This window comes from Bos javanicus, chromosome 22 (assembly GCF_032452875.1).
Source record: "Bos javanicus breed banteng chromosome 22, ARS-OSU_banteng_1.0, whole genome shotgun sequence".
Lineage (NCBI taxonomy): Eukaryota > Metazoa > Chordata > Mammalia > Artiodactyla > Bovidae > Bos > Bos javanicus.
Genome location: NC_083889.1, coordinates 7,669,011 through 7,694,288, shown reverse-complemented (window position 1 = coordinate 7,694,288; position 25,278 = coordinate 7,669,011). Strand labels below are relative to the sequence as shown.

Here is a 25,278-nt window from a genome sequence, read left to right as displayed (position 1 = left end):
TCCACTCTTTGACACAGAACTGAGGCTCAGGGAGTCCCACTCCAAACAGGGCAGTAAATACAGGGATCTTCCCACAATACCAGCACACGACTGCTCTTGTTTTTCGCTATTATTCCAGTATGTATTGACTTGTAAACAATTAAAATGTATTTTCACTGCCCCTCTGCTCACACAGATCACTCACATGTCAAAGTAATGGCAGGACGAGGCCAAACGGGTGGGCACCTGAGTGATGCCCATCAGGAAATACAGACTCAGGTGCCCTGGGGATGGACAGAGTGACGCCCTCCAGACAGCCCCAAAGGAGCCAGTGCACGCTCCGTCCCGTCCCAGCTCATCTGACAGAAGCCACCGACTCAACCGCTGCCTCCAGGCCTCCTATTCCACCGGCTGCGAGAAGCCCCCCGCCCGCCCCCTGCTAGGCCCCAGGCCCTCAGAGCGCACTCACTGGAGTCTGGGGCAGTTCAAGGCCAGGGCTGTCAGGGAGGCGTCAGTGAGGCTGCCGCAGCCGGACAGGCAAAGCGCCTGCAGCCGCGGGCAGCCCCGGCACAGCTGCACCACGCCGTCGTCCGTGACGCGCTGCGGAGCCAAGCGCACTGTCAGAGGCCCGGGGCGCCACGCGGAGCCTCCCGCCCGCCGACTGCCCAGGGTTACCCGCGACTTAACGTTCATCCTGACAGTGTAACCAAAACAAGGTTAAGTACAGGGAAGACAGGTATTTATGTTCCCTCTGCACAGCTTTAAAATATTCAGGCATTACAAACAGTAAAATTTTAAAATTCCACTTCCTACTCAGAGTCTTTTTCCAGGAAAAATTCATAAACTTGTGTTAAAAATCAGATTTAACAAACAGCTCATGAGATTTGCCTGGTTAAGTAACATTAATTTTTGGTTGGATTTCTACAGATTATTGCTAATTAAAAGATACCTATTGTATAAATCATATATGTGTACATTTATAATATTTCCTGAAATGGTTTAGTAAATCACTAAATTATTGATAAATGGCTTAAATTCTACGAATTTAGCTATAAAGATTGAATGTCTTTATTTAAATACACTAGTTTCTGTAACTATAAACATGTACGTTTATGTCAGACTTCAGTCCCCTACCAGTGCCATCCTACATGCGATTCAAGGTCCTGTTTCTGAATGGCGCTGTCTCCTAAGGTCAGTATTTCCTCATAAGATAGTTTCTGGTTTATCTCCCATCACTAGGGACTTAAAAGATTTATGATTCACTCACTAAATGCCAAATACAAGGGATTTCATTTAATTTTCTCAAAAATGACATTCTCCTTGAGAAACCCAGCTGGCTGCAGCAAGCATCTTCTTCAATGCTCAATTATTGACAACAGTGAAAAAACCAATCATCTTTCACAGGCTGATCATGCACTGATGCAAATCACACCTCACCCTTTATTCTTCATACCTGTTACTTCCTTTTATGCACTGAGGCACCATGAGAGGTGCCATCACTCCCAGCTTATAAGCAAAGATATAACACTGAGACCTCCCCAGAACTGCTCAGGTTAGTGACTCGTTCATGGCATCCTTGATACCTTCAAATAAATCAAGACTCTCATCTCTGCTATTTTTAGGGGAAATGTTCATGGCTCTGCATTGGCCTTTCTGTTTAGGTTCCTGTTCTTTCATCTGTGGGAAGCGGTGGGTCACAGAAGGACTTGAGATGTGAGCTAAGGGAGTGGCGACCCCTCAACCCCCAAACCTGCCCTGGAGGAAGCTCGAGGGAAAGGCATGCTACTCACGGAGCAGGACTGCAGGTTGAGGCTCACGAGCTCATGGCAGTAATTCTGAATGTGCTTCAGAGCTTCGTCTTCTAGCTGCGATAGCGGAGAACACAGAAGAGGTGGAGCCAGCTGGGGGACAGGGGGCCCCGGCTCCCCAGTGACGCGCGCGCAGACAAGCCGGGCGTGTGGACGGGTACCTGCGTACAGCCCCTCAGCAGCAGGGCCCTCAGGCCACGGCAGCCGCGCACCAGCGCCTCGACGCCGTCCTTGGTGATCTGGTCGCACCATGACAGGTTGAGGTACTCCAGGTGCCGGCAGCCCTCGCTGGGAGATCAGGAAACAGCCGCGCCTGTGCAGTCCATCCCACGGAGAGCGCAGGCACATCTCTGAGCTCAGAGACCCACAACCAGTTCCCGGGAGAGACCTCCCGACCTGAGCCGCCCACTTCCTGCCGCAGGGGGACCGAAGGAAGGTTTCAAACACCCGGATGCTCGAGCCTTGGGTATTGCTCGTGACCGCCACTGACAGGCACTCTTACCTGATCCCCTTTAAGGAGCTGTTTGTAATGGACACGCAGGAGGTCAGATCCAGATGTTTCAGTTTGGAACAGAATCGGCTAAGGCTGTAACACGTGCTGAAAAAGGACAGGCGGGCTAAAGGTATTTTCAACCACCTTTCCCTCCCCTCACTCTCCCAGGGTCTATCAGTCACCAAAGTGATTTCTGGTACTTACCTGTCAGTGATCTTTGTGCACCCATTGAGGTTTAAATGTTCAATGTTTCGGCAGTTCTGTGCAAAGGTCCTAAAATGAGAAAACATTTCTAAAACTCCCTGCAAGTTGCGAGGCAGCCACCAGAGGGCATGTGGAACCATTCACATTGAGAACAACGCTCTTCAAAAGCTTAATTTATGGTGGATCTACTCTCTTAAGTTTCTAAGTGTATAATATGTAACTGTTGACCGCAGCTACCAGTGTCCTTCGAATTCTGACCATCACAGGAAACAGCTGAGTTCCTGTCGTCGCAGAAGTCTGCGGGTGGATCGAGGCAGACTGCTTGGGAGTCTGCCATTTCCAAGAAGTTCCCAAGTAATGCCAGTGCTGCTGCTCTGGGGACACCACTTGGAGAAGCAAAGCCCTAGATAGACTGCGTATCAGCTGAAACGCTCCTTCACTCAGCCTCTGGCAGCTGTCTGAGAGCAGAGGTCGGGCTCCCAGCTCTCATCTACAGAGAAATCAGCCGGCAGCAACAGAAGGGGTCAAGTCCCTCCTGTGCTGTGCTGTGCTGGCCCTTCACGGGCCCTTCCGGAGGAACCATCTCTGGCCACTGACAGGGCCAGTAATGGATCAGTATCAAGGCCCATCCTTTACTGGTGAGGACACCGAGTCATGAAGGGTGATGCCCTCAATGATTTGGGCTTGGCAGCATGGCCAGAAGCAACACCCCTAACTCGCCACTTACTCCTTAACATATACAGCAAGGACTTGCTTAGGTCATCTGCATTTCCTTGAAATATGGCTTCGGTGTACCTTACAGGCTTGAGTCCTGATGCTTCCATGTAGTACCCAAAGGTCTCCAAAACCTGGCCTCAAACCACGCATCAATCTTACCTGCTCTTTCTGCTCTGCGGTGGTGTAGGTAAAGGGAACCCAGCTGGAGCCTAGTGGACTCCCTGATCTGAGTGTATGGAGTCAAATATCTGACCATGGCTGTCAGAGTGATCAGAGAAGAGTATGGGAATGGGGAGGACTCCAGAGATCTGCAAAGGGTTCCCTCAAGAATTCAGCAGAGTACTACTCAGCAGCGTGTGCAAATCACCCCAAACCAGGGAAGGACTCAATGAGAAGCATTAAGGGGACAAAGCCAGAGCTCACCCAGGGTGAGTAAGAGTACCCATGCCCATGGGACAAGAGTGAAAATGCATCACGCGTGGGGCACCGCACAGAGTACTGAGAAGCGTCGTGCTTCGGAAGAGCAGTACAACCGTCCCTAGACTAACCACTGCTTCGGTCCAACCTATTAAAAACAAACAAAAAAAGATCTCCTAGTTCAAAGGAACTATGTCCAAGTAACTCAACTACATCTCAGAACAAAATTCAAGTATATTTATCAGAATACAAAAATACTCTGTACCCTAAATAATATTCACAATGTCTAGCATTGAACAAAAAATTACCATCCATTCAAATAAGAAGGAAAATATATCCATAATGAAGAGAAAATTCAATCTAGTAAGGCCATCCAGAACTGACACAGATGCTAGACACAGCGAGGGGTGCCGTGCTAAGCTGCGTCCTGCTCGTACAACCCCATGGGCTGTAGCCCACCAGGCTCCTCTGTCCATGGGATTCTCTTGTCTGGATTCTCCAGGCAAGAATGCTATAGAATACTTAGATCCTCCAGAGGACCTTCCCACCCCAGGGATCAAACCTGCATGTCTTTCACCTTTCCTGCCGGGGCAGGCAGGTCCTTTACCACTGCAGTGCACCACCCGGGAAGCCCAGAAACAGCGGACAAAGGCGGTAAAAGTTACCACAACTGTGTTCTGCACAATACACTTCTATGAAGCTGCAGTGAAGATGTTAATTAAACATCTCATGTCTATTAAGCATGTTACACAGAGACATGAAAGACATAAAGATACAAATTAAACTTTTAATAGGAAAACCACTATGACTGAGATGAAAATGTACAAATGGGATTAACAGTAGATTGAGAGTGAAAGAGGAGAGTGAAAAAGTTGGCTTAAAGCTCAACATTCAGGAAACGAAGATCATGGCATCCGGTCCCATCACTTCATGGGAAATAGATGGGGAAACAGTGGAAACAGTGTCAGACTTTATTTTGGGGGGCTCCAAAATCACTGCAGATGGTGACTGCAGCCATGAAATTAAAAGACGCTTACTCCTTGGAAGAAAAGTTATGACCAAACTAGATAGCATATTCAAAAGCAGAGACATTATTTTGCCAACAAAGGTCCATCAAGTCAAGGCTATGGTTTTTCCAGTGGTCATGTATGGATGTCAGAGTTGGACTGTGAAGAAAGCTGAGCACCGAAGAATTGATGCTTTTGAACTGTGGTGTTGGAGAAGACTCTTGAGAGTCCCTTGGACTGCAAGGAGATCCAACCAGTCTATTCTGAAGGAGATCAGCCCTGGGATTTCTTTGGAAGGAATGATACTAAAGCTGAAACTCCAGTACTTTGGCCACCTCATGCGAAGAGTTGACTCATTGGAAAAGACTCCGATGCTGGGAGGGATTGGGGGCAGGAGGAGAAGGGGACGACAGAGGATGAGATGGCTGGATGGCATCACTGACTCGATGGACGTGAGTCTGAGTGAACTCCGGGAGTTGGTGATGGACAGGGAGGCCTGGCGTGCTGCGATTCATGGGGTTGCAAAGAGTCGGACACGACTGAGCAACTGAACTGAACTGAGACACTGTGGAAGAAAAGATTAGTGAATTTAAAGCACATAGCAACAGAAAGTATCTAAAAAGAAACATGGAAAGAAGAGAGAAATAGAACAGAGCATGAAAGAACCGTGGGACAGCTTCAAGCAACCTAATGAACATGCGGCTGGAGTCCCTAAAGAACAAGAGCTTGTGTGGGGCAGGACAATCAGAAGGAGTGATGGCCAAAAGTTTCATGAAAATTATAAACTTACAAATCCTACAAATCCTGGAGAAGGGAACAGCTACCCACTCCAGTATTCTTGCCTGGAGATCACCATGGACAGAGGAGCTCGGCGGGTGGGCTTGCCAAGAGTCCATGAGGTCCATGGGGTCACAAAGAGTCGGACATGACTACGCACAGCACAGCTAGGCTGACCAGGAATAAAAAGACAAATATTACAACTATCAGAGAAATTTACTCATCTTTACTCTTTAAAAATTGGTATTAATGTTAATAAAAATTCAAAGAATATATATATATATTGCAATAGACACTGAAAATCATTGTGATTTTTATTAGATATAGCAATTACTTTCATATAGTAAAAAAAAAAAGTAAATTACCGAAATCAGAAACAAAGAACTATCACTACAGATTTTAGATATTAAAATGATAGCAAGAGGGTATTATTCACAACTTTTTGCAAAAACTTCAAGCACTTAGGCGAAATGGACAAAATATTTGAAAGGCAAAAACTATACCAAAACTAACTCAAGAAGGAATAAAAAACTGGAAAAGTTCTATATATATTAAAGAAATAGAATTTATAGTTAAAACCCTTCCATAAAAAACAAGCAGGCGCAGCAGGCCTCAATGGTGAATTCTATCAAACCAAGTAAGGTAAAACAACACAAATTCTACATAAACTTTTCAAGAAAGATGGAGAGGAGAAAACAGATTTCAATTCATTCTGTAAGGCTATAATTAAAATTATAATGATCACAACCTGATAATTAAACCAGACAAAAACATCACAAGAAAACCACAGAACAACATCCTTCACAAATATAAGAAAAAATTTAACAGAATTTCAGCAAATAGGATCCAACAACGTGTAAAAATGCAGTATAGGACAACTCAACAAGGACCTGTCTGAAGGGTGGAAGGCTGGTTTAACATTCGAAAACCAACCGACGTAAGAAAAGGGGGTCAAGACGGCGAAGGAGGAGGACATGGCGCTCACCCCGCCATGAACACACCAAAAATGCATCTACGTGAGGAGTAACTCACAGGAAACTGAACCACACAACGAAAGCTACAAGAAAAATATCCACATAACTGGGAAGGACAAAAAAGGCAGGTGGGGCGACCAGGTTTGTGAGGACGAGAAGGTCCGCGCGGTTGGACCCCTTGCCCCGGGGAGGGAGCAAGCTGCCTCACAATTAGCAACCCAGGCCTGGGGTCCCGCCCCAGGAGACAAGCCCACCTGCCTGCGGGGAATCCCAGAGGGAGACAGAGGCTGGAGAAGCCTAGGCTGTATCCGTGAGGAGCGTGCCAACCATCAGGGCAGAGGGCCTCACATGGGTGGCTGCTGCCTCAGGCACTTCCCAGTCTGAAGGGGCAAACACCCCAGCCCTGCCCACTGCACAGCCCGGTGGAGACGCGGGTCTAGCTAAAGACTGGGTCGGGCTAGTCACACACACACCTGGAGTGGGATCCAGGCGGAGTCACGGAACCCACGGTCAGCATTCACAGCAGGCGCGGGTCTAGCTGGGGAGCACTTAGCGCAGCACCCAAGTGCTGACCCCAGGAGACAGGCCCTGGGCGGCAGTTCACAGCAAGCATTTTCTAGAGCGTTCTGTCTCCACCGGCTCCACACCGCAGCTTACCTCTGGGACAGGCCCTGGGAGAAGACTGCCGAGAGGCAGCCCAGATCTCAGGGGGCAGCCCAGATACCTCAACTCCTGCAGCCACGATGCCGCAGTCCTGAGCCCTAGCCTACCCCTCACCCCAGCCTTGCACTGGATCTGGGACAAACACAACAGAGAAAGCTGTGTGACCCCAGGCTGCCTCAGAGCAGAACCGCCGATGCCTACACAGGTGCACACAGGGCTGCTGTGACCGCAAGCCCCACCTGCTTTCGCGATCAGCTCCTTTGGTGCAGGACACACACTCAGAACAATGGAGCCTGACGGAACCAGACCCTCAGAGCCTCCACCTCCACCGCTGGGGAGCAGGCCCTGCCCTCGACAGAGACAATGACGGAGCGAAGAGCAAGTCCCACTGCACATGGAGCGCAGGCTCCAGACGCTACGCACACCATCACCTCCCTCTAGCAAGGAGACAGCAGACAGCACACTCTGAGCAAAGAGGTGGCTGGCATCCATACCAGAAGCAGCCCTCACACCGAAAACCTCTGGACCTAACAGTTTACACAGATGCTCCCACAGAAAAACAGCCCTTCAGAGCCACAGTGGACAGTTGTTTCTCCTAAATTCACGGAGACAGAGAAAGTTAACTAAAATAAAAAAGCAAAACACTACCAATTAAAACAAGAGAAATCGAACTTCTCTGGTACTGGGAGGTCAGTGGTTAAGAATCTACCTGTCAAAGCAGGGGACAGGGATTCGATCCCTGGTCCACGAAGACTCCCCACGCCACAGGGCAACTGAGCCTGTATGCCAAGCTACTGCGTGAAGGCGCCGCCAACTACTGAAGCCCGCGCGCTGGAACAAGAGGAGCCGCGGCCACAAGCCCCTGCACGCTGCAACCAGAGGAGCCACTGCTCCCCACAGCTAGAGAAAGCCTATGTGCAGCAACGCAGACTGAGGACAAGCAAAAGGAAATACAAATAAAAAACAAGAGGCAGGCCCTGACAGAGTATCCACTAGATTCCAAGTTCAAAAAGGAGGTAATAAAAATGACACAGGAATTCAGAAAGATTATTGAGAGAAATGCAAGGTCACTGTAACGAGGAACTAGAAACTATAAAGACAAACCATTCAAAAGCAGACCAAAACCAATGTAGAAACAATGGATGGCACACTAAAATGAAACAGAAAAATGAATAAGTGATCTGGAAGACAGAACTGAAATCACCCAGACAGAACAGCGGACAAGAAAGACCAACGAAAAGAAACTGAAAGCAACACGTGAGGTTTATGAATGACGATAAAGCACGCCAATCTACACGTACCTGGGACTCCAGAGGAGAAAAGGGAAGGGGCTGAGAATGTATTTTAAGAAATTATGGGTGATGGGATCAAGACGGCGGAGAGACAGGACGTGGAGCTCACCTTCTCCCACACATGCATCAAAAACACATCTGCATGTGGAACAATCTCACCGGACATCTACTGGATACTGGCAGAAGACCTCTGACTTCCAAAGAGGCAAGAAAATCTCCACACAACTGGGCAGCACACACACACAAAAGAGAGACAGAGACAAAGGGATCTAGACAGAACTGGCGCCCTTGGGACAGAGCTGTGAAAGAGGGAAGGTTTCCACACACTGGGAAGTCTCCTCCCAGTGGGGAGATCAGCTGGGACAGGCAGGGAGCCTTGGAGGAGAACGCAGGAACCGGTTTGCAGAGGCCACAGCAGAGAAGGCCAGTGCGCCTGGCTCCCTCCAGCCTGAGCCACTCCTGCTGGGGCGGGAGGGGGTGGGTGCTTCGGCCCAGGCGTCAGAGGGCAGGCCTGGGGAGGACTGGGGTTGGCTGGGTGTGGTGAGCCACAGTCGGGGGAGCATTGGAGGAGGCCTGGGCCCTCCAGAGAGGCAGGGCACTGTTGCTGGGGGCACAGGAGGAGAGGGGTGGGCCGCCTGAGGAGCATCCTCTGCAGGAGCTCTCAGGCAGCAGGGCACTGGCAACACGAGTTCCAGGGGTGGGTGTGAGCCGCCCTGCTGCCATCCTGGGCTCCAGAGGCAGGAACAGACCCCTGCTGCTGCAGAGGGTCCCACGACCAGGCACCAACTCCCACCCGACTTCCTGGGAGCACACGTAACTGCCACCTAGGGTCCCGCAACCAGGAGCCAGCCGCTTTCCCCTGCCTTCCGGGCAAGTGCACGGGCCGTGTTCCCGCACACCCCTCTCCAGGGCTAACAGCCAGCACACACAGAGGAAAGACCGCAAGCACCCAAACTAAAAACAGCCCTCACGCCAACAAACATTACACCCGTACACGCTAGGCAGGAGCACGCCCACACAAAAACAGCCCTCCAAGACCACAGTTGATAACTGTTTCTCCTAAACTCACAGAAAAAGAGAAATACAAGCAAAATGAAGAAGCGGAGGAGCCACTCCCAGTTAAAAGGCCAAGAGAATTCCCCTGAAGGAACAGTGAAGCGGACCTCTTCAGTCGGACGGACAGACAGCGAGGCCACAACGGAGGTAATGAAATGCTGAAGGGACTGACAAAGCCTACCTACAGAATGCAGGCTACTGGGAGAAGGACTAGAAACCAGACGGAGCCAAGAAACATTCACTGGTGAGATGACAGCTGAGCTAAAGGCAGCGAAGAGCAGGACGAATAAGGCAGAAGAAAGAATAAGCGATCTGGAAGAAAGAATTATGGAAATGACCCAATCAACACATTAGAGAGCAAATGAAAAAAAAAAGGAATATAAGAGACCTATGGAAGAGTCTGAAGCGTGCCAATATACCTAACAGGGATTACAGAAGGGGAAGACAGACAAAAAGGGACTGAAAATATATTGAAGAATTAGGGCTGAAAACTTCCCAAAGCTAAAGAAGGAAATATATATCCAGATATAGGAAGCACGGAGGTCTCAAACAGACCCATACCATGACATATTATAATAAAAATGGCAAAAGCTAAAGATAAAAGGGGATTCTAAAGAAGCAAGAGAAAAAGTTCATTACAAGGGAACCCCCATAACGCTATGGGCTGATTTCACCACAGAAACACCGCTGGCCAGAAGGGAAGGGCAAAATATATTCACAGTCTCAAAATACTCTAGCTACCCACCAAGATTATCATTTAGAATAGAAGGAAAAGATATTGAAAGATTTTCTTTAAATAGAAAAGAAGCAAGAAGATATAGAAAGGAGGAAATCATAATCAGAAAGTAAATTACTTAAACTAGCAACACACAGATAAAAAAGAAAAAAAAAACTGTTTGTGAAACCAACAGTAAATAGAAGGAACAGCAAAAGGATAAACATGAAGATGTAAAACAGGACCCCAAAATCATAAAATACGGGCAAGGAGAGTAAGAAAATGTAGACTCCGTTTTTTTTTGGAATGTGTTTGAGCCTATGTGACTATCAGTCTACAACAAGCAGATATAAGAAGGTATTAACATACTTCAAAAACCAGGCACCCGTGAGTCAAAAACTTACAATAAAGCCACAAAAACCAAAAGGAAAAGAACACAAGCATAAAAACAAGGAAAACATCACACCACAGAAAGAAGAGCAAAACCAAGGAAAAACAAAGAACAAACTGGAAAACAAGGCTTAATCTGGCAATGAATAATACGTATCAATAATTACCTTAAATGTCAATGGACTGAATACTCCAATCAAAACCCATCGAGTGGCAGACTGGATTTAAAAAAAAAAAAAAAAGCCTACAATCTGCTGCCAACAAGAGACCCATCTTAGGGCAAAGGACACTCACAGATTGAAAGTGGGGGCATGGAAAAAGATACTCATGCAAATGGAAGTAACAAAAAAGCTGGAATTACACCATTTATATCAAACAAAATAGACTGTAAAGCAAAACAGAAGGACACAAAATAATGATAAAGAGATCAATACAAGAAGAGGATTTTACACTGGTCAACATACATACATCTAATATAGGAGCACCCAAGTACATAAAGCAAGTATTAATGGACAGAAAGGGGGAAACTGATGGGAATACTATAATAGTAGGAGACTTCAAAACCCCACTGACATCAAGGGACAGATCTTCTAGACAGAAGATCAATAAGGCAACAGAGAACCTAAATGACACAATAGAATAGATAGATTTAATTGATATTTTCAGGATATTATATCCCGAAACTAACAAACAAAAAACACAGAGTACACATTCTTTTCCGGTGCACATGAGACAGTCCCTGGGACTAACCACATACCAGGGCACAAACCTGACCTCAACGCATTTGAGAGTATGGAAATCACGCCGAGCATCTTCTCTGACCACAATGGCACAACACTGTGAATCACCCACAGGTTTCACCGTGACAAAGGGCACAAAACCTGCGACCTTCCTACACACAAACAGCCAACACACATCCCTGCACCCGCATGTGAGTGCTGGCAGGACCGCTGCCACAGGGCTCAACATTATAAGAAAAGCTGCAGTGTTCAGTGGGGGAGTTCGCCACCTAGAGTCTGTCCAGTCCCTGCATGGGCGGGGATGGACCAAACAAAAATCTGTGAGATGTAGCAAAAACAGTTCTTAGAGGAAGGTTCATAGTGAAACAGGCATTCCTCAAAAGATGAAAAATCTCTAATAGACAATCTCACCTACCACCTAAAAGAAAAAGAAGAACAAAAAAACCTAAGGTCAGCAGGACAGAAATAATAAAGATCAGGGAGGAAATAAAGTAGAAATTTTAAAAAACAGCAGGAAAAAAACCAGTAAAACCAAGAGTAGTCTTGCAGACATAAAGGTTTTGAACCTCTCTTTTCAAGGAGAAAGAAAAACGTAAAAATAGATTCCAACTGCATGCCATTCTGTAAATGGCAAAACTATGGAGATAATAAAAAGATCAATGGTTGCCAGGAGTTTGGGAGAGAGGAGACAGAGTGTTTAAGTTTTTATGAGCAGTGAAAATACTTTGAATGACATTATAAGGATGGATGTCCGTCATCATACTTCTGTCTAAAATACAACACCCAACACTATTCACTTCATTAAAGCGAACCCAAAGGAGAATGGTGCACTCTGGTGGGTATGATGGCTCAATACATTTCATTCTTGGTTTAAAAAGAAAAAAAAAAGTACCACCCTGTTAATAATGGTTATGCAAGTGAGGGTCAAGGGTATATGGGGAATTTCTGTACCTTTCTGCCAATTTTGTTCTAAACCTAAAACTGCTTAAAAAAAAAAGTCTCAAAAAGAATACTCAGGGTAGACATTTATGGCAAAATTTTTATTTCACTTTTACATACGTATACATGTTTTATACATTTGTGTTTTTGTTGGACTGATGTAAAATGTATTTTTTTAGACCAAAGATGTTTGCAGGCCACTATAGTTGAATTATACTGGCAAATAAAAGCACAAATTAACCTAAAAAAAAAAAGGAAAAGAAATCAACCACAAGAAAAGAAATTGTTAAAAAACCCAACCATTACATGGAGACTAAACAACGCTCTACTAAAAAACCAATGGATCAATGAGGAAACCAAAAGGGAAATTAAAAACACCTTGAGACAAATGACAATGAAAACACAACCATACAAAACTTTATGAGATGTAGCAAAAGCAGTTCTTAGAGCAAAGTTCATAGTGATACAGGCATTCCTCAAAAGATGAAAAATCTCTAATAAACAACCTAACTGACCACCTAAAAGAATCAGAAAAAGAAGAACAAAAAGACCTAACTTCAGGAGAACAGAAATAATAAAGATCAGGGAGGAAATAAAATAGAGATTTAAAAAACAGCAGGAAAAAAAAAATCAATAAAACCAAGAAGAAATGGACGACTTTCTAGAAACTTACAGCACACCAAAACAGAATCTAAAAGAAATCATCTGAACAGACTCATCACTAGGCGTGAAATAGAATCTGTAATATTAAAACTCCCTACAAAGAAAAGGGGAAGATCAGATGGCTTCACAGGCGAATTCTACCAAACGCACAAAGAACTTACACAACATTTCTTCTTAAATTGTTCCAGAAGATTTAGGAGGAGGGAACTCCAAAGACATGCTCTGAAGCCACATCACCCTGACTGTGGTTGTTTAGCGGATAAATGGTGCCTCTTTGTGACCCCATGGACTGCAGCCTGCTGGGCTCCTCCGTCCATGGGATTTCCCAGGCAAGAATACTGGAGTGAGTTGTCATTTTCTTCTGCAGGGGATCTTCCCAAGCCAGGGATCGAACCCCCATCTCTTACATTGAGGGCAGATTCTTTACTGCTAAGCTACCAAGGCAAGCCCATCACCCTGCTACCAAAACCAAAGATACCACCATAAAAGAAAATTACAGGAAAATACTGTTGATGAATATAGATGTAAAAATCCTCAACAAAATATTAGCAAACCAATTCAACATATAAAAAAAAAAAATCATACGCCATGACCAAGTGGGATTCATCCCAAGTTCATAAGGATGGCTCAACATACACACAAATCAATTAATGTAATACACATCACTAACAAAAGAAAAATAAAAAACCACATGATCATCTCATGAGGAACAAGCATTTGACAAAATTCAACATCCATTCATGATAAAACTTTCACCAAAGTAGGTATACAGGAAATGAATCTCAATATAATAAAAGCTATTTATGACAAACCAACAGCCAATATAATACTCAACAGTAGAAAAGTTGAAAGCCTTCCTGCTAAAATCTGGAACAAGACAAGGATATCCATTCTCACCACTTCTATTCAACATATTAATGGAAGTCCTAGCCTCAGCAATCAGACAAGAGAGAGAAATTAAAGTTTCCAATTTGGAAAGGAAGAGGTAAAATACTACATGCAGATGACAGGATACGTAGTATGATCTGTAGTATGTAGGATACTACATATAGAAAACTCTATAGACTTAAGAGTTGGTCCATAAAGAAGGCTGAGTGCCAAAGAACTGATGCTTTCAAACTGCAGTGCTGCAGAAGACCCTTGAGAAATGGAAGCCATCTCATGTTCTTGGATTGGAAGAATATTGTTAAAATGGCCATACAACCCAAAGCAATCTACAGATTTAATGCAATCACTATCAAATGACCCATGACATTTTTCACAGACCTAGAATAATCTGAAATTTTATATGGAGGAATAAAAGAACCAGAATTGCCAAAGCAGAGCTATAAAATCAAAGTAGGAGGCATAACTCTTCCAGATTCTGGAAACACTACAAAGCCACACCAATGAAGACACCGTGGTACTGGTACAGAAACAGGCATACGGGTCAACGGAACAGAGAGCACAGCAGTAACCCACACACCTGTGGCCAACGTCTCCTCCTGCTTCACTGACTATGCCAAAGCCTTTGACTGTGCAGATCACAGCAAACTGTGCACATTTCTTCAAGAGATGGGAATACCAGACCACCTGACCTGCCTCCTGAGAAATCTGTGTGCAGGTCAAGAAGCAACAGTGAGAACTGGACATGGAACAACAGACTGGTTCTAAATAGGAAAAGGAGTACGTTAAGGCTGTATATTGTCACCCTGCTTATTTAACTTATATGCAGAGTACATCATGAGAAGTGCTGGGCTGGATGAAGCACAAGCTGGAATCAACATTGCCGGGAGAAATAGCAATAACCTCAGATATGCAGATGACACCACCCTTATGGCAGAAAGCGAAGAGGAACTAACAAGCCTCTTGATGAAAGTGAAAGAGGAGAGTGAAAAAGTTGGCTTAAAGCTCAACATTCAGAAAACTAAGATCATGGTATCTGGTCCCATCTCTTCATGGCAAATAGATGTAGAAACAGTGGAAACAGTGAGAGACTTTATTTTGGGGGGCTCCAAAATCACTGCAGATGGTGACTGCGGCCATGAAATTAAAAGATGCTTGCTCCTTGGAAAAAAGTTATGACCAACCTAGACAGCATATTAAAAAGCAGAGACATTATTTTGCTGACAAAGGTCCGTCTAGTCAAAGCTACAGTTTTTCCAGTAGTCATGCATGGATGTGAGTGTTAGACTATAAGGAAAGCTGAGTGCCGAAGAACTGACGCTTTTGAACTGTGGTGTTGGAGAAGACTCTTGAGAGTCCCTTGGACTGCAAGGAGATCCAACTAGTCCATCCTAAAGGAAATCAGTCTAGAATATTCATTGGAAGGACTGATGCTGAAACTGAAGCTCCAATACTTTGGCCACCTGATGTGAAGAACTGACTCACTGGAAAAGACCCTGATGCTGGGAAAGATTGAAGGCAGGAGGAGAAGGGGATGACAGAGGATGAGATGGCTGGATGGCATTACTGACTCAATGGACGTGAGTTTAAGTCAACTCTGGGAGTTGGTGATGGACAAGGAGGCCTGGCGTGGTGCAATCTATGGGGTGGCAAAGAGTCAGACACAACTGAGCAACTAAACTGAACTGCTGGCCAATTAATTTTTGATAAAGGAGGCAAGAATATAAAATGGGTAAAGTCTCCTCAGGGGTGTTGGGTAAGTTTGACAGCTGCATGTAAATCAATGAAGTTAGAACACACACTCTTGCCATGCACAAAAATAAACTCAAAATGGCTTAAAGACATAAACATAAGACATGACACCATAAAAATCCTTGCCAAAAGCACAGGCAAAACATTTTCTGCCCTAAATGTTTTTCTCAGGTGAGCCTCCCAAGCCAATAGAAATAAAACAAAGATAAACAGAACTGAATCAATGTCCACGTTTTGGCATTGCAAAGAAAGCCATTATTTAAAAATTTTCAAAAAATGAAAAGAAAACCTAAGAAGTGGGAGAAAATATTTGCAAATGATGTGACCAACAAGGGCTTAATCTCCAAATTATACAAACAGCTCATATAACTCAACAACAAAAAACAAACAACCCAATCAAAAAATGGGCAGAATCTTAATAGACATTTCTCCAAAGAAGACATACAGACGACCAATACCCACATGAAAAGATGCTCAACATCACTAAACATCAGTCAGTTCAGCTGCTCAGTTGTGTCCGACTCTTTGTGACCCCATGAACTGCAGCACGCCAGGCTTCCCTGTCCTTTACCAACTCCTGGAGCTTGCTCAAACTAATGTCCATCCAACCATCTCATCCTCTGTCATCTCCTTCTCCTCCTGCCTTCAATCTTTCCCAGCATCAAGATCTTTTCCAATGAGTCAGTTCTTTGCATCAGGTGGCCAAAGGATTGGAGCTTCAGCATCAGACCTTCCAATGAATATTCAAGACTGATTTCCTTTAGGATGGACTGGTTGGATCTCCTTGCAGTCCAAAGGACTCTCAAGAGTCTTCTCCAACACCACAGTTCAAAAGCATCAATTCTTCGGTGCTCAGCTTTCTTTATGGTCCAACTCTCACATGCATACATGACTACTGGAAAAACTGTAGCTTTGACTAGACAGACCTTTGTCGGCAAAGTAATGTCTCTACTTTTTAATATGCTATCTAGGTTGGTCTTAGCCCTTCTTCCAAGGAGCAAACGTCTTTTAATTTCATGGCTGCAGTCACCATCTGCAGTGATTTTGGAGCCCCCCAAAATAAAGTCTCTCACTGTTTCCATTGTTTCCCCATCTATTTGCCATGAAGTGATGGAACTGGATGCCATGATCTTAGTTTTCTGAATGTTGAGTTTCAAGCCAACTTTTTCACTCTCCTCTTTCACTTTCATCAAGAGGCTCTTCAGTTCTTCTTCGTTTTCTGCCATAAGGGTGGTGTCATCTGCATATATGAGGTTATTGATAGTTCTCCTGGCAATCTTGATTCCAGCTTGTGCTTCAACCAGCCTGGCATTTCACATGATGTACTCTGCATATAAGTTAAATAAGCAGGGTGACAATATACAGCCTTGATGTACTCCTTTCCCAATTTGGAATCAGTCTGTTGTTCCTAGTCCAGTTCTAACTGTTGCTTCTTGACCTGCACACAGATTTCTCAGGAGGCAGGTAAGATGGTCTGGTATTCCCATCTCTTGAAGAAATTTCCACAGTTTGTTGTGATCCACACCGTCAAAGGCCTTAGTCAATAAGGCAGAAGTAGATGTTTTTCTGGAACTCTCTTGCTTTTTCTAAGATCCAACAGATGTTGGCAATTTCTTCTTTGGATCACTAACCATCAGAGAAATGCAAATCAGAACTACAACAAGGTACCACCTCACACTGGTCAGAATGGCCGGTATAAACAAAGTCTACAAACAATAAATGCTGGAGAGGGTATGGAGAAAAGGGAATCTACACTGTTGGTGGGAATACAAACTGGCACAATTACTAAAGGAGATGAGTGTGGAGTATGGAGGTTCCTTAAAAAACTAAAAATGGAACTACCATGTGACTCAATAATCCTATTCCCACTCTATGTATGGGAAAACCATAATTTGAAAAGATACATGGACCCCAATGTTCATCACAGTGCTATTTACCATAGCTAAGAAATGGAAGCCACTTAAATGTCCACTGACAATGGAATAAAGACAATGTAGTGTATCTATATAATGAAACGTTACTCAGCCATAAAAAAGAATGAAATAATGCCATTTTTGGCAACATGGATGGACTTATAGATTATCACACTAAGTGAAGTAAGATAGAGAAAGGTAAATATCACATGTGTTCACTCATTTATGGAATCTACCTAAAAAAAAAAAGGATACAAAGGAACTTATTTACAAAACAGAAAGACTCACAGATTTCAAAAACAAAGTTACGGTTACCAAAGGGGAAATGTGGGAGAGAGGGATAAATTAAAAGCTTGGGATTAACATACACACACACTACTATATATAAAATAGATAACCAATAAGAATTACTGTGTAACATGGAATTCTACTCATTAGATGGTGACTGCAGCCATGAAATTAAAGGACGCTTACTCCTTGGAAGGAAAGTTATGACCAACCTAGATAGCATATTCAAAAGCAGAGACATTACTTTGCCAACAAAGGTTCGTCTAGTCAAGGCTATGGTTTTTCCAGTGGTCATGTATGGATGTAAGAGTTGGACTGTGAAGAAGGCTGAGCGCCGAAGAATTGATGCTTTTGAACTGTGGTGTTGGAGAAGACTCTTGAGAGTCCCTTGGACTGCAAGGAGATCCAACCAGTCCATTCTGAAGGAGATCAGCCCTGGGATTTCTTTGGAAGGAATGATGCTAAAGCTGAAACTCCAGTACTTTGGCCACCTCATGTAAAGAGCTGACTCAATGGAAAAGACTCTGATGCTGGGAGGGATTGGGGGCAGGAGGAGAAGGGGATGACAGAGGATGAGATGGCTGGATGGCATCACTGACTCGATGGACGTGAGTCTGAGTGAACTCCGGGAGTTGGTGATGGACAGGGAGGCCTGGCGTGCTGCGATTCATGGGGTCACAAAGAGTCGGACACGACTGAGCGACTGATCTGATCTGATCTGATGTGTAAAGAATCTGAAAATGAATGAATGCAGGTATAACTGAATCACTTTCCCACACACTTGAAACTAACACAATATTGTAAATCAATTATAATCCAATAAAATTAAAAAAAAAAAGAAAATGCACTTATTGAAAAACAAGAAAAATTATTTTCAAATTCACCTACCAACACAGGGGACAAAAGTTCGATCCCTGGTCCAGGAAGATCCCACATGCCATGGAGCAAAGAAGTCCGGGCGCTACAACTACCGAGCCAGCGCTTCCTGAGCCTGCAAGCCGCAACTACTGAGGCTATGCGCTGCAAGGAGTGAAGCCTGAACGCCCTAGGGCCTGCGCGCCACAAGAGAGGCCACTGCAGCCAGAAGCCTGGCACTGCAAACAAGAGGAGCCCCCACTCTGCAACTAGAGAGAAGCCGCATGCAGCAACAAAGACCCAGCGCAGCCATAAATAAATAAATGAATCTTCCTTAAAAAAGAAAAAAAAAACTATCTTCATTTATAGGCAACATGACTGTCTACAAAGAAAATCCAAAGTAATCAACAAAGAAAACTACTAAAACTAATGTGAATCTATTCAGGTTCCAGGATAAAAGATTAATGTACAAAAATCAATCATATTTCGAGGACTTCCCTGGTGGTGTAGTGGCTACGACTCCATGTTCCCAATGCAGAGGCTGGAGTTCGAGTCCTGGTCAGAGAACTACTAGACCCTACGTGGTGGCATGACGTGTAACAGTTCACATACGGCAACTAACAGGCCCCACACACTTCCGCTAAGATCCAGTGTGGCCAAATAAGTAAACAACATTTTTTTTTAATGGAAAAAATGTTTAAAAATCAATTATATTTCTATTTACAACAATGAATGATCAAAATTTGAATTTAAAATGTCATTTACAATAATATGTCATAACACTTATGGATACATAGACAAAAGATGTGCACAATTTGTACACTGAAAACTCCATAACATACTGAAGGAAATTTTATTTTATTCTATTTTTTTAATTTAATTTCATTTTTAAAACTTTACCTAATTAGTTTTGCCAAATATCAAAATGAATCCGCCACAGGTATACATGTGTTCCCCATCCTGAACCCTCCTCCCTCCTCCCTCCCCATACCATCCCTCTGGGTCGTCCCAGTGCACTAGCCCCAAGCATCCAGTATCGTGCATCGAACCTGGACTGGCATCTTGTTTCATACATGATATTTTACATGTTTCAATGCCATTCTCCCAAATCTTCCCACCCTCTCCCTCTCCCACAGAGTCCATTAGACTGTTCTATACATCAGTGTCTCTTTTGCTGTCTCATACACAGGGTTATTGTTACCATCTTTCTAAATTCCATATATATGCGTTAGTAAACTGTATTGGTGTTTTTCCTTCTGGCTTACTTCACTCAAAAACAGTGGTTAGATGCCACGAAGTAGGTGGCAATGCCTTAACCGTATGCGTGTTGTCAGGCCTGAGAGCCTCTTCCATCCTTGTCAAGGGGAGTGCTAACCTTCTCTACTTTCATACAACACTGAGGGAAATTTTAAAAACACCTAAATATAAGGAGAGATAAGCCAGGCTTATGGGTTGAAAGGCTTAGTACTTCTAAGATGTCAAGTCTCTGCAAATTGATCTATGGATTCACCATCATCCCAATCAGGATCCCAGCAAGCTTTTTTGTAGAAATTGACAAGATGGGTCCATAATTTGTATGGAAATGCCACTAACCTAGCACAGCTAAAACAAGTTTGAAAGATAATTAAGTTCAAGGACTAAGAAAGCCTGATTTCAAGACTTATTATAAAGCTATAGTTATCAAGACAGTGCGTCTGCTGTAAAGATAGGCAATTCGATCAATGGGAAATACTGAGAGTACAGAAATAGTTCCGTAATTATTTGGACAAATAATTTTTAACAAAACTGTAAGAGGCAATTTGGTGGGAAATGGGTGGTCATTTCAACACATGGTGCTAAGAACTGAATGTCACAGATAAAACATGAGTATCAACCTAAACCTCACACCATACACAAAAAACCATGTCAAAATGGATCACAGGCCTAAACTACAGAACTTCTAGAAACATACGAGAAAACCTTTAAGGCCTTGAGTTAGGCAAAGATCTCATATGTAATACCAAAAGCATGATTCGTAAGAAAAATACTGATAAACTGACCTACCTCAAAATGAAAAACTTCAAAAGACAGTTAAAGAATACAAAGGTAAGCCACAGACTGGGGAAAAAAATTTGCAAAACATATCTGATAAAGGATTTATATTCAGAACATATTAAGAACGCCCAAAATTCAATGGTAAGACAATAAACAATCTAACGGAAAAAAAAAAAAAAGGCAAAACAACCAACCAACCAAATATTAGAAAAGACATTTCAGCAAAGAAAATAAATGGAGAGCAAAAATCACATAAAAAGACACTTAACAGCATTAGTCATTACAGAAATGCAAACTAAAACCACAATGAGATACCACTGTCCACATCCATAGGAGTGGCTAAAATGACAAAGACTGACCCACCAAGTGTTGGCAAAGACTTAGCGGAACTGGAAGCATCATACACTTCTGGCGGGAATGTAAAATGGTACAATTTTTCGAGAAACATTTCGGAAGTTTCTTAAAAAGTGAAACACACACCTATCAAATGATCTACTCCATTCTACTCCTAAGAAAAATGATGGTATGCATCTTGCATGAAAACCTTTATAAGAGCCTTACGTGTAATGGGTGAAAACTGGAAAAACCCAAATGTCCATAAACAGATGAATGAATAAAATGCATTATATGCCATACAGTGGACCACTCCCTATCAATAAAAACAAATGAAAACTTACCGACACACGTAACAACATGGGTGACTCTCAAAAACAATCAAGTTAAAGAGGCCAGGCAAAAAGGAGTGCATGCTGTAAAATACAAAATTCTAGAAAAAGCAAGCTAACCTACAGTGACAGAAAGCAGATCGGGGCTTCCTAGAGCTGAAGTAGAGAAGGGCTGGGAGGAAGGGGATGACAAAGGCACATGAGGAAAACTCTGTGGGACATGAACACATTCATTATCTTGATTACAATGCTAGTTTCGTGGGTATATGCATAATCTACACTACATCAAACTGTATACTTTAAAGATGCACAGTTCATTGTAGTGCAATTAAATCTCAATATTTAAAATCAACAGGACTTCGTATCTAATGATGGAGCAGGAGTTACAGAGAACAGATACGCAAGACCCATTAGAATCAAATTTCAATCTACTATAATTACTACTGTATCTCCAGTGCCTCAATCAGTACTTGGTATAGCACAAGCTCAACCAACACTTGTAAACAAACCGCACCCCTCGTGCCACAGCAAGAACACACAGGTGAGGGCAGGACGGAGGCTGAGGCTGTGCTAGGTGCTTTCAACCAAACCCTGACAGCATAACAAAACTCTCCTCCAGTCAGGATCCTTTGATTATGTTTATCATTCTTTCTCACAGTGATCTGGCCTCACACGTTAACAATTTATATAGATACTGACACAGATTTCTGCTCTAAAATTCATGGTAAACCAGTAACAGCCTTACAGGAGTTTTGTTACCCATGGCTCTATTCCAAGTGCCAAGAGGAGAATGTGTTTCTTTGACGTCCCCACAGACAATCCACATCTTCACTTTAGTTTCTTTAGTGGAAACACGATCAGATTTATGTTTTCTGGTCTAAGTTATCTTAGGACCTATTTGGTACATTTAGTTCAGTTTAGTCGCTCTGTCGTGTCTGACTCTTTGCGACCCGTGAACCACAGCACACCAGGCCTCCCTATCCACCACCAACTCCCGGAGTTCACCCAAACTCATGTCCATTGAGTCAGTGATGCCATCTAACCATCTCATCCTCTGTTGTCCCCTTCTCCTCCTGCTTTCAATCTTTTCCAACATCAGGGTCTTTTCAAATGAGTCAGCTCTTCACATCAGGTGGCTAAAATATATTTAAGCTTCCTGTTAAAACAGACTCAATCTATTCCACTGGTTTACAAAGCCTTTGAAGAAGCCCACAATTTTTCTGATGATCTGAATTTTCTGATTAACAATAAAAAACCCACCTCTGTGTTCTAAAACACAGACGAAGTGTTTTGATCCTTAGAAGATATCATGAATTGATTTTCTTCCAATGGTGCAGCAGATGTTTCAATTACAAATTCTAGTATTTGTAATCACTACGCACTGTACATTCTCACTGGAGGTCTGTGATTGACTATGCTATGGTATGGTTAAGCTTCCAAGAGGCAAAGACCATTCCCAGATTCTAAGGGGCAGTGTGTGTGTCCTAATTTAGCCAACCTCAAACACCACCAGCGGCCACAAGGGTAAAGACATACAGGTTTAATTACGTCCTGTCTCAAAAAAGCTCAAAGCACGTGTCCTTGACAGTGGAGAAATAACATTTCCAATAAATAACGGCTATCCAGGAAGAGGTGGGCAAGCATTTGGCTGGATGGGTATATTGCTAATGAGAATAAAGTGAATGTGATAACCATATCTCATTACAGGTAAGCAAAATCCCAGGTTATGGTAAAGAAGTTTTTGAAAGAATTATTTTGTTAATTAGTATAATTTATACAACAAGGTGGAGAAGAAGGCAATGGCACCCCACTCCAGTACTCTTGCCTGGAGAATCCCATGGATGGAGGAGCCTGGTGGGCTGCAGTCCATGGGGTCACCAAGAGTCAGACACGACTGAGCGACTTCACTTTCACTTTTCACTTTCATGCATTGGAGAAGGAAATGGCAACCCACTCCAGTGTTCTTGCCTGGAGAATCCCAGGGACGGGGGAGCCTGGTGGGCTGCCGTCTATGGGGTCGCACAGAGTCAGACACGACTGAAGCGACTTAGCAGCAGCAGCAGCATACAACAAGGTAGCCATGATTCTGAGAAGGCACCTAGGAAGATGGGAAAGTGACGAAGAGAAGCGAAGTGAACTAATATGATTACATGCCTGGTACCGTGTACATGTTACTTGACACCTATGACATTCCCATGAAGGAGCTGTAACTGCCTCCTCTTACAGATGAGAGAACTGACGGCAAAGTGAAGTAGCCTGCCCCACGGCCACACCTCTGACCACACTGGAGCTCTTGGTTTCTAGTTCAGGCCTGCTGGCTCCAAAATCATGATATTCTCATTACTCTATGCAAGTTACATAGGAAGATTCCAACAGAAGAAAAGCAAATAATATGCCTGGCTTATTTTTGCTGATGAGAATGCCAGCTAAAAGCTGCCATGACAGACTGAGTCACAGTGGACTGACTTACTTCAAGGAGGAATCGCCAACGCCAATACACCCTCGCAAGCTCAGCTTCCTCAGGAACCCACCACATCGCTTTGAGATGTTTTCCACCACTCGACCCTTCAATGGAGAAAGTTGGAAAAAATCTTATTCATGCTGCTTATCTAACAGCAAAATAACCTGAAGTTTAGGAACCTAATATGTATTTCCAGGTGTAACAGACGATATTTTAGAACATTCTTCCAACACCCCACTTCTGCTCCTAGTGTATAAAGGGACTGCAAGCACTGAAAAAACGTTTTCAGTTAAAACATTAAGTCTTTTTAAAAATTACACACTCTCTTGGAGGTAGGCCTCCCTGAGCCAGGGCTCACGGCTACTCCACAAATTCTAAAGGCTTTTTGAGGCCACCTATGGCAACACTGGCTGCTGGGCAGAGATCTAAAACAACATTGCTTAAAAAAAAAAAAAGAAAATCTATTTAAGCTAAACAGTACTACTCTAAAAATATGAAAATGCAACCTAAAAGCTACCCCTCTTTCTTCTCAGCAATCCCCTATTTAAACACATTTGCTTTGAAAAGGTAACTTTGACTGGGTACTGGCAGATACATGAGAACACTGATTAAACACTTCCACTTTTTCAGGCATGATTTTAATACTATCTTGTATCTGTTAAGGCTCATTTAATATTCACAGTAACTGTGCTAGTGACTACTCTTCCATGAACTAAGGAAGAGAATGTCTGAAATACAGGAAATCCCTTGGGATGTCTCTCAGTATTAACATGCCCTAGGATTAAAGTCAACGGGAAACTGAAGCCAGTCCAAAGAGGACTATTCATGGCTTTGGGAATGGCAGTTTGGGTCAGTCCACCAAGTAAGGAACCACGACCAGCTGAGGGGCTTGCTGAAGACAGAAAGAATGCAGAATGTGTGGCAGAAGGTAGCTGTAAGTGCCAAGTCTGACCACGTGAGCAGTTACAGAGATTAGGACTATAATGGCTGTACTTTCTCCCTATTTTGTTATGACTGTGTGTGTACAGAACAAATATTTTTCTGTCTTTCCTGTCTTTTCCCCTTTCTGTGTGATATGAGATGTACTGACTTTGTATCATAGTAAAGTTCTTTCAATTCTGCATTCATGTGCTGAAGGCGCCGAGCGTCAGCAAGAATGAGTATCACTCTAGGACTTTGCCTCTGCTTCTGAGGAGGGGCTTAAGCGTGTTTTTGGTTGTACACTGGATAGCTGAATCACAGTAGGCGGAATCATGAGTGCGTACTGTCTTTATGTGGAGATTAAGTATGGTTTAAGGATATGCCTATGGGTGCAAGTTGACAAGGGGTGAACTCATGATGATTAATGTCATGGTCAACATGACTGGGTCACAGACAGCCAGTCTGTGACTTGGCCAAACATCATTCTGGGTGTTGTTGTCTGTAAGGGTTTCTGGATGAGATTAGCATCGGAATCAGCAGGCTGAGTAAAGCAGATTGTCCTTCCCAGCAGCGGTGAACAGAGCAAAAAGGGCTGACTGAGAGAGATCTCCTGCCTGACGGCTGAGCCAGACATTGCTCTTTTCTGGCCTTTGGACCTGGGCTGAAACAT

The 25,278-nt window shown here is 43.7% G+C and overlaps 1 protein-coding gene and 1 non-coding gene across 10 annotated transcripts in view; both read right to left on the bottom strand.

Annotated features, from left to right (window-relative positions):
- FBXL2 (F-box and leucine rich repeat protein 2) overlaps window positions 1-25,278 on the bottom strand; it is a 111,767-nt gene that overhangs the window by 13,605 nt on the left and 72,884 nt on the right. For 4 of the 9 annotated variants that reach the window (XR_009732414.1, XM_061395801.1, XM_061395807.1 and 1 more), the window contains exons 5-10: window positions 23,697-23,791; window positions 2,485-2,553; window positions 2,290-2,385; window positions 1,949-2,075; window positions 1,770-1,844; window positions 449-579 (exon numbers count right to left, since the gene is read on the bottom strand). Coding sequence is in view for 8 of the 9 variants with exons in the window: in XM_061395801.1 (XP_061251785.1) it covers window positions 449-579; window positions 1,770-1,844; window positions 1,949-2,075; window positions 2,290-2,385; window positions 2,485-2,553; window positions 23,697-23,791 (593 nt within the window). In the remaining variant the exon portion in view is untranslated. Of the gene's footprint in view, window positions 1-448; window positions 580-1,769; window positions 1,845-1,948; window positions 2,076-2,289; window positions 2,405-2,484; window positions 2,554-5,415; window positions 5,612-23,696; window positions 23,792-25,278 lie in introns of those variants that run through there. The other 5 variants (XM_061395804.1, XM_061395805.1, XM_061395802.1 and 2 more) reach the window with 3 other exon arrangements.
- On the bottom strand, window positions 19,799-19,924 carry LOC133235824 (U6atac minor spliceosomal RNA). Its single transcript, XR_009732685.1, has one exon. It is a non-coding gene; the product is annotated as a U6atac minor spliceosomal RNA (small nuclear RNA).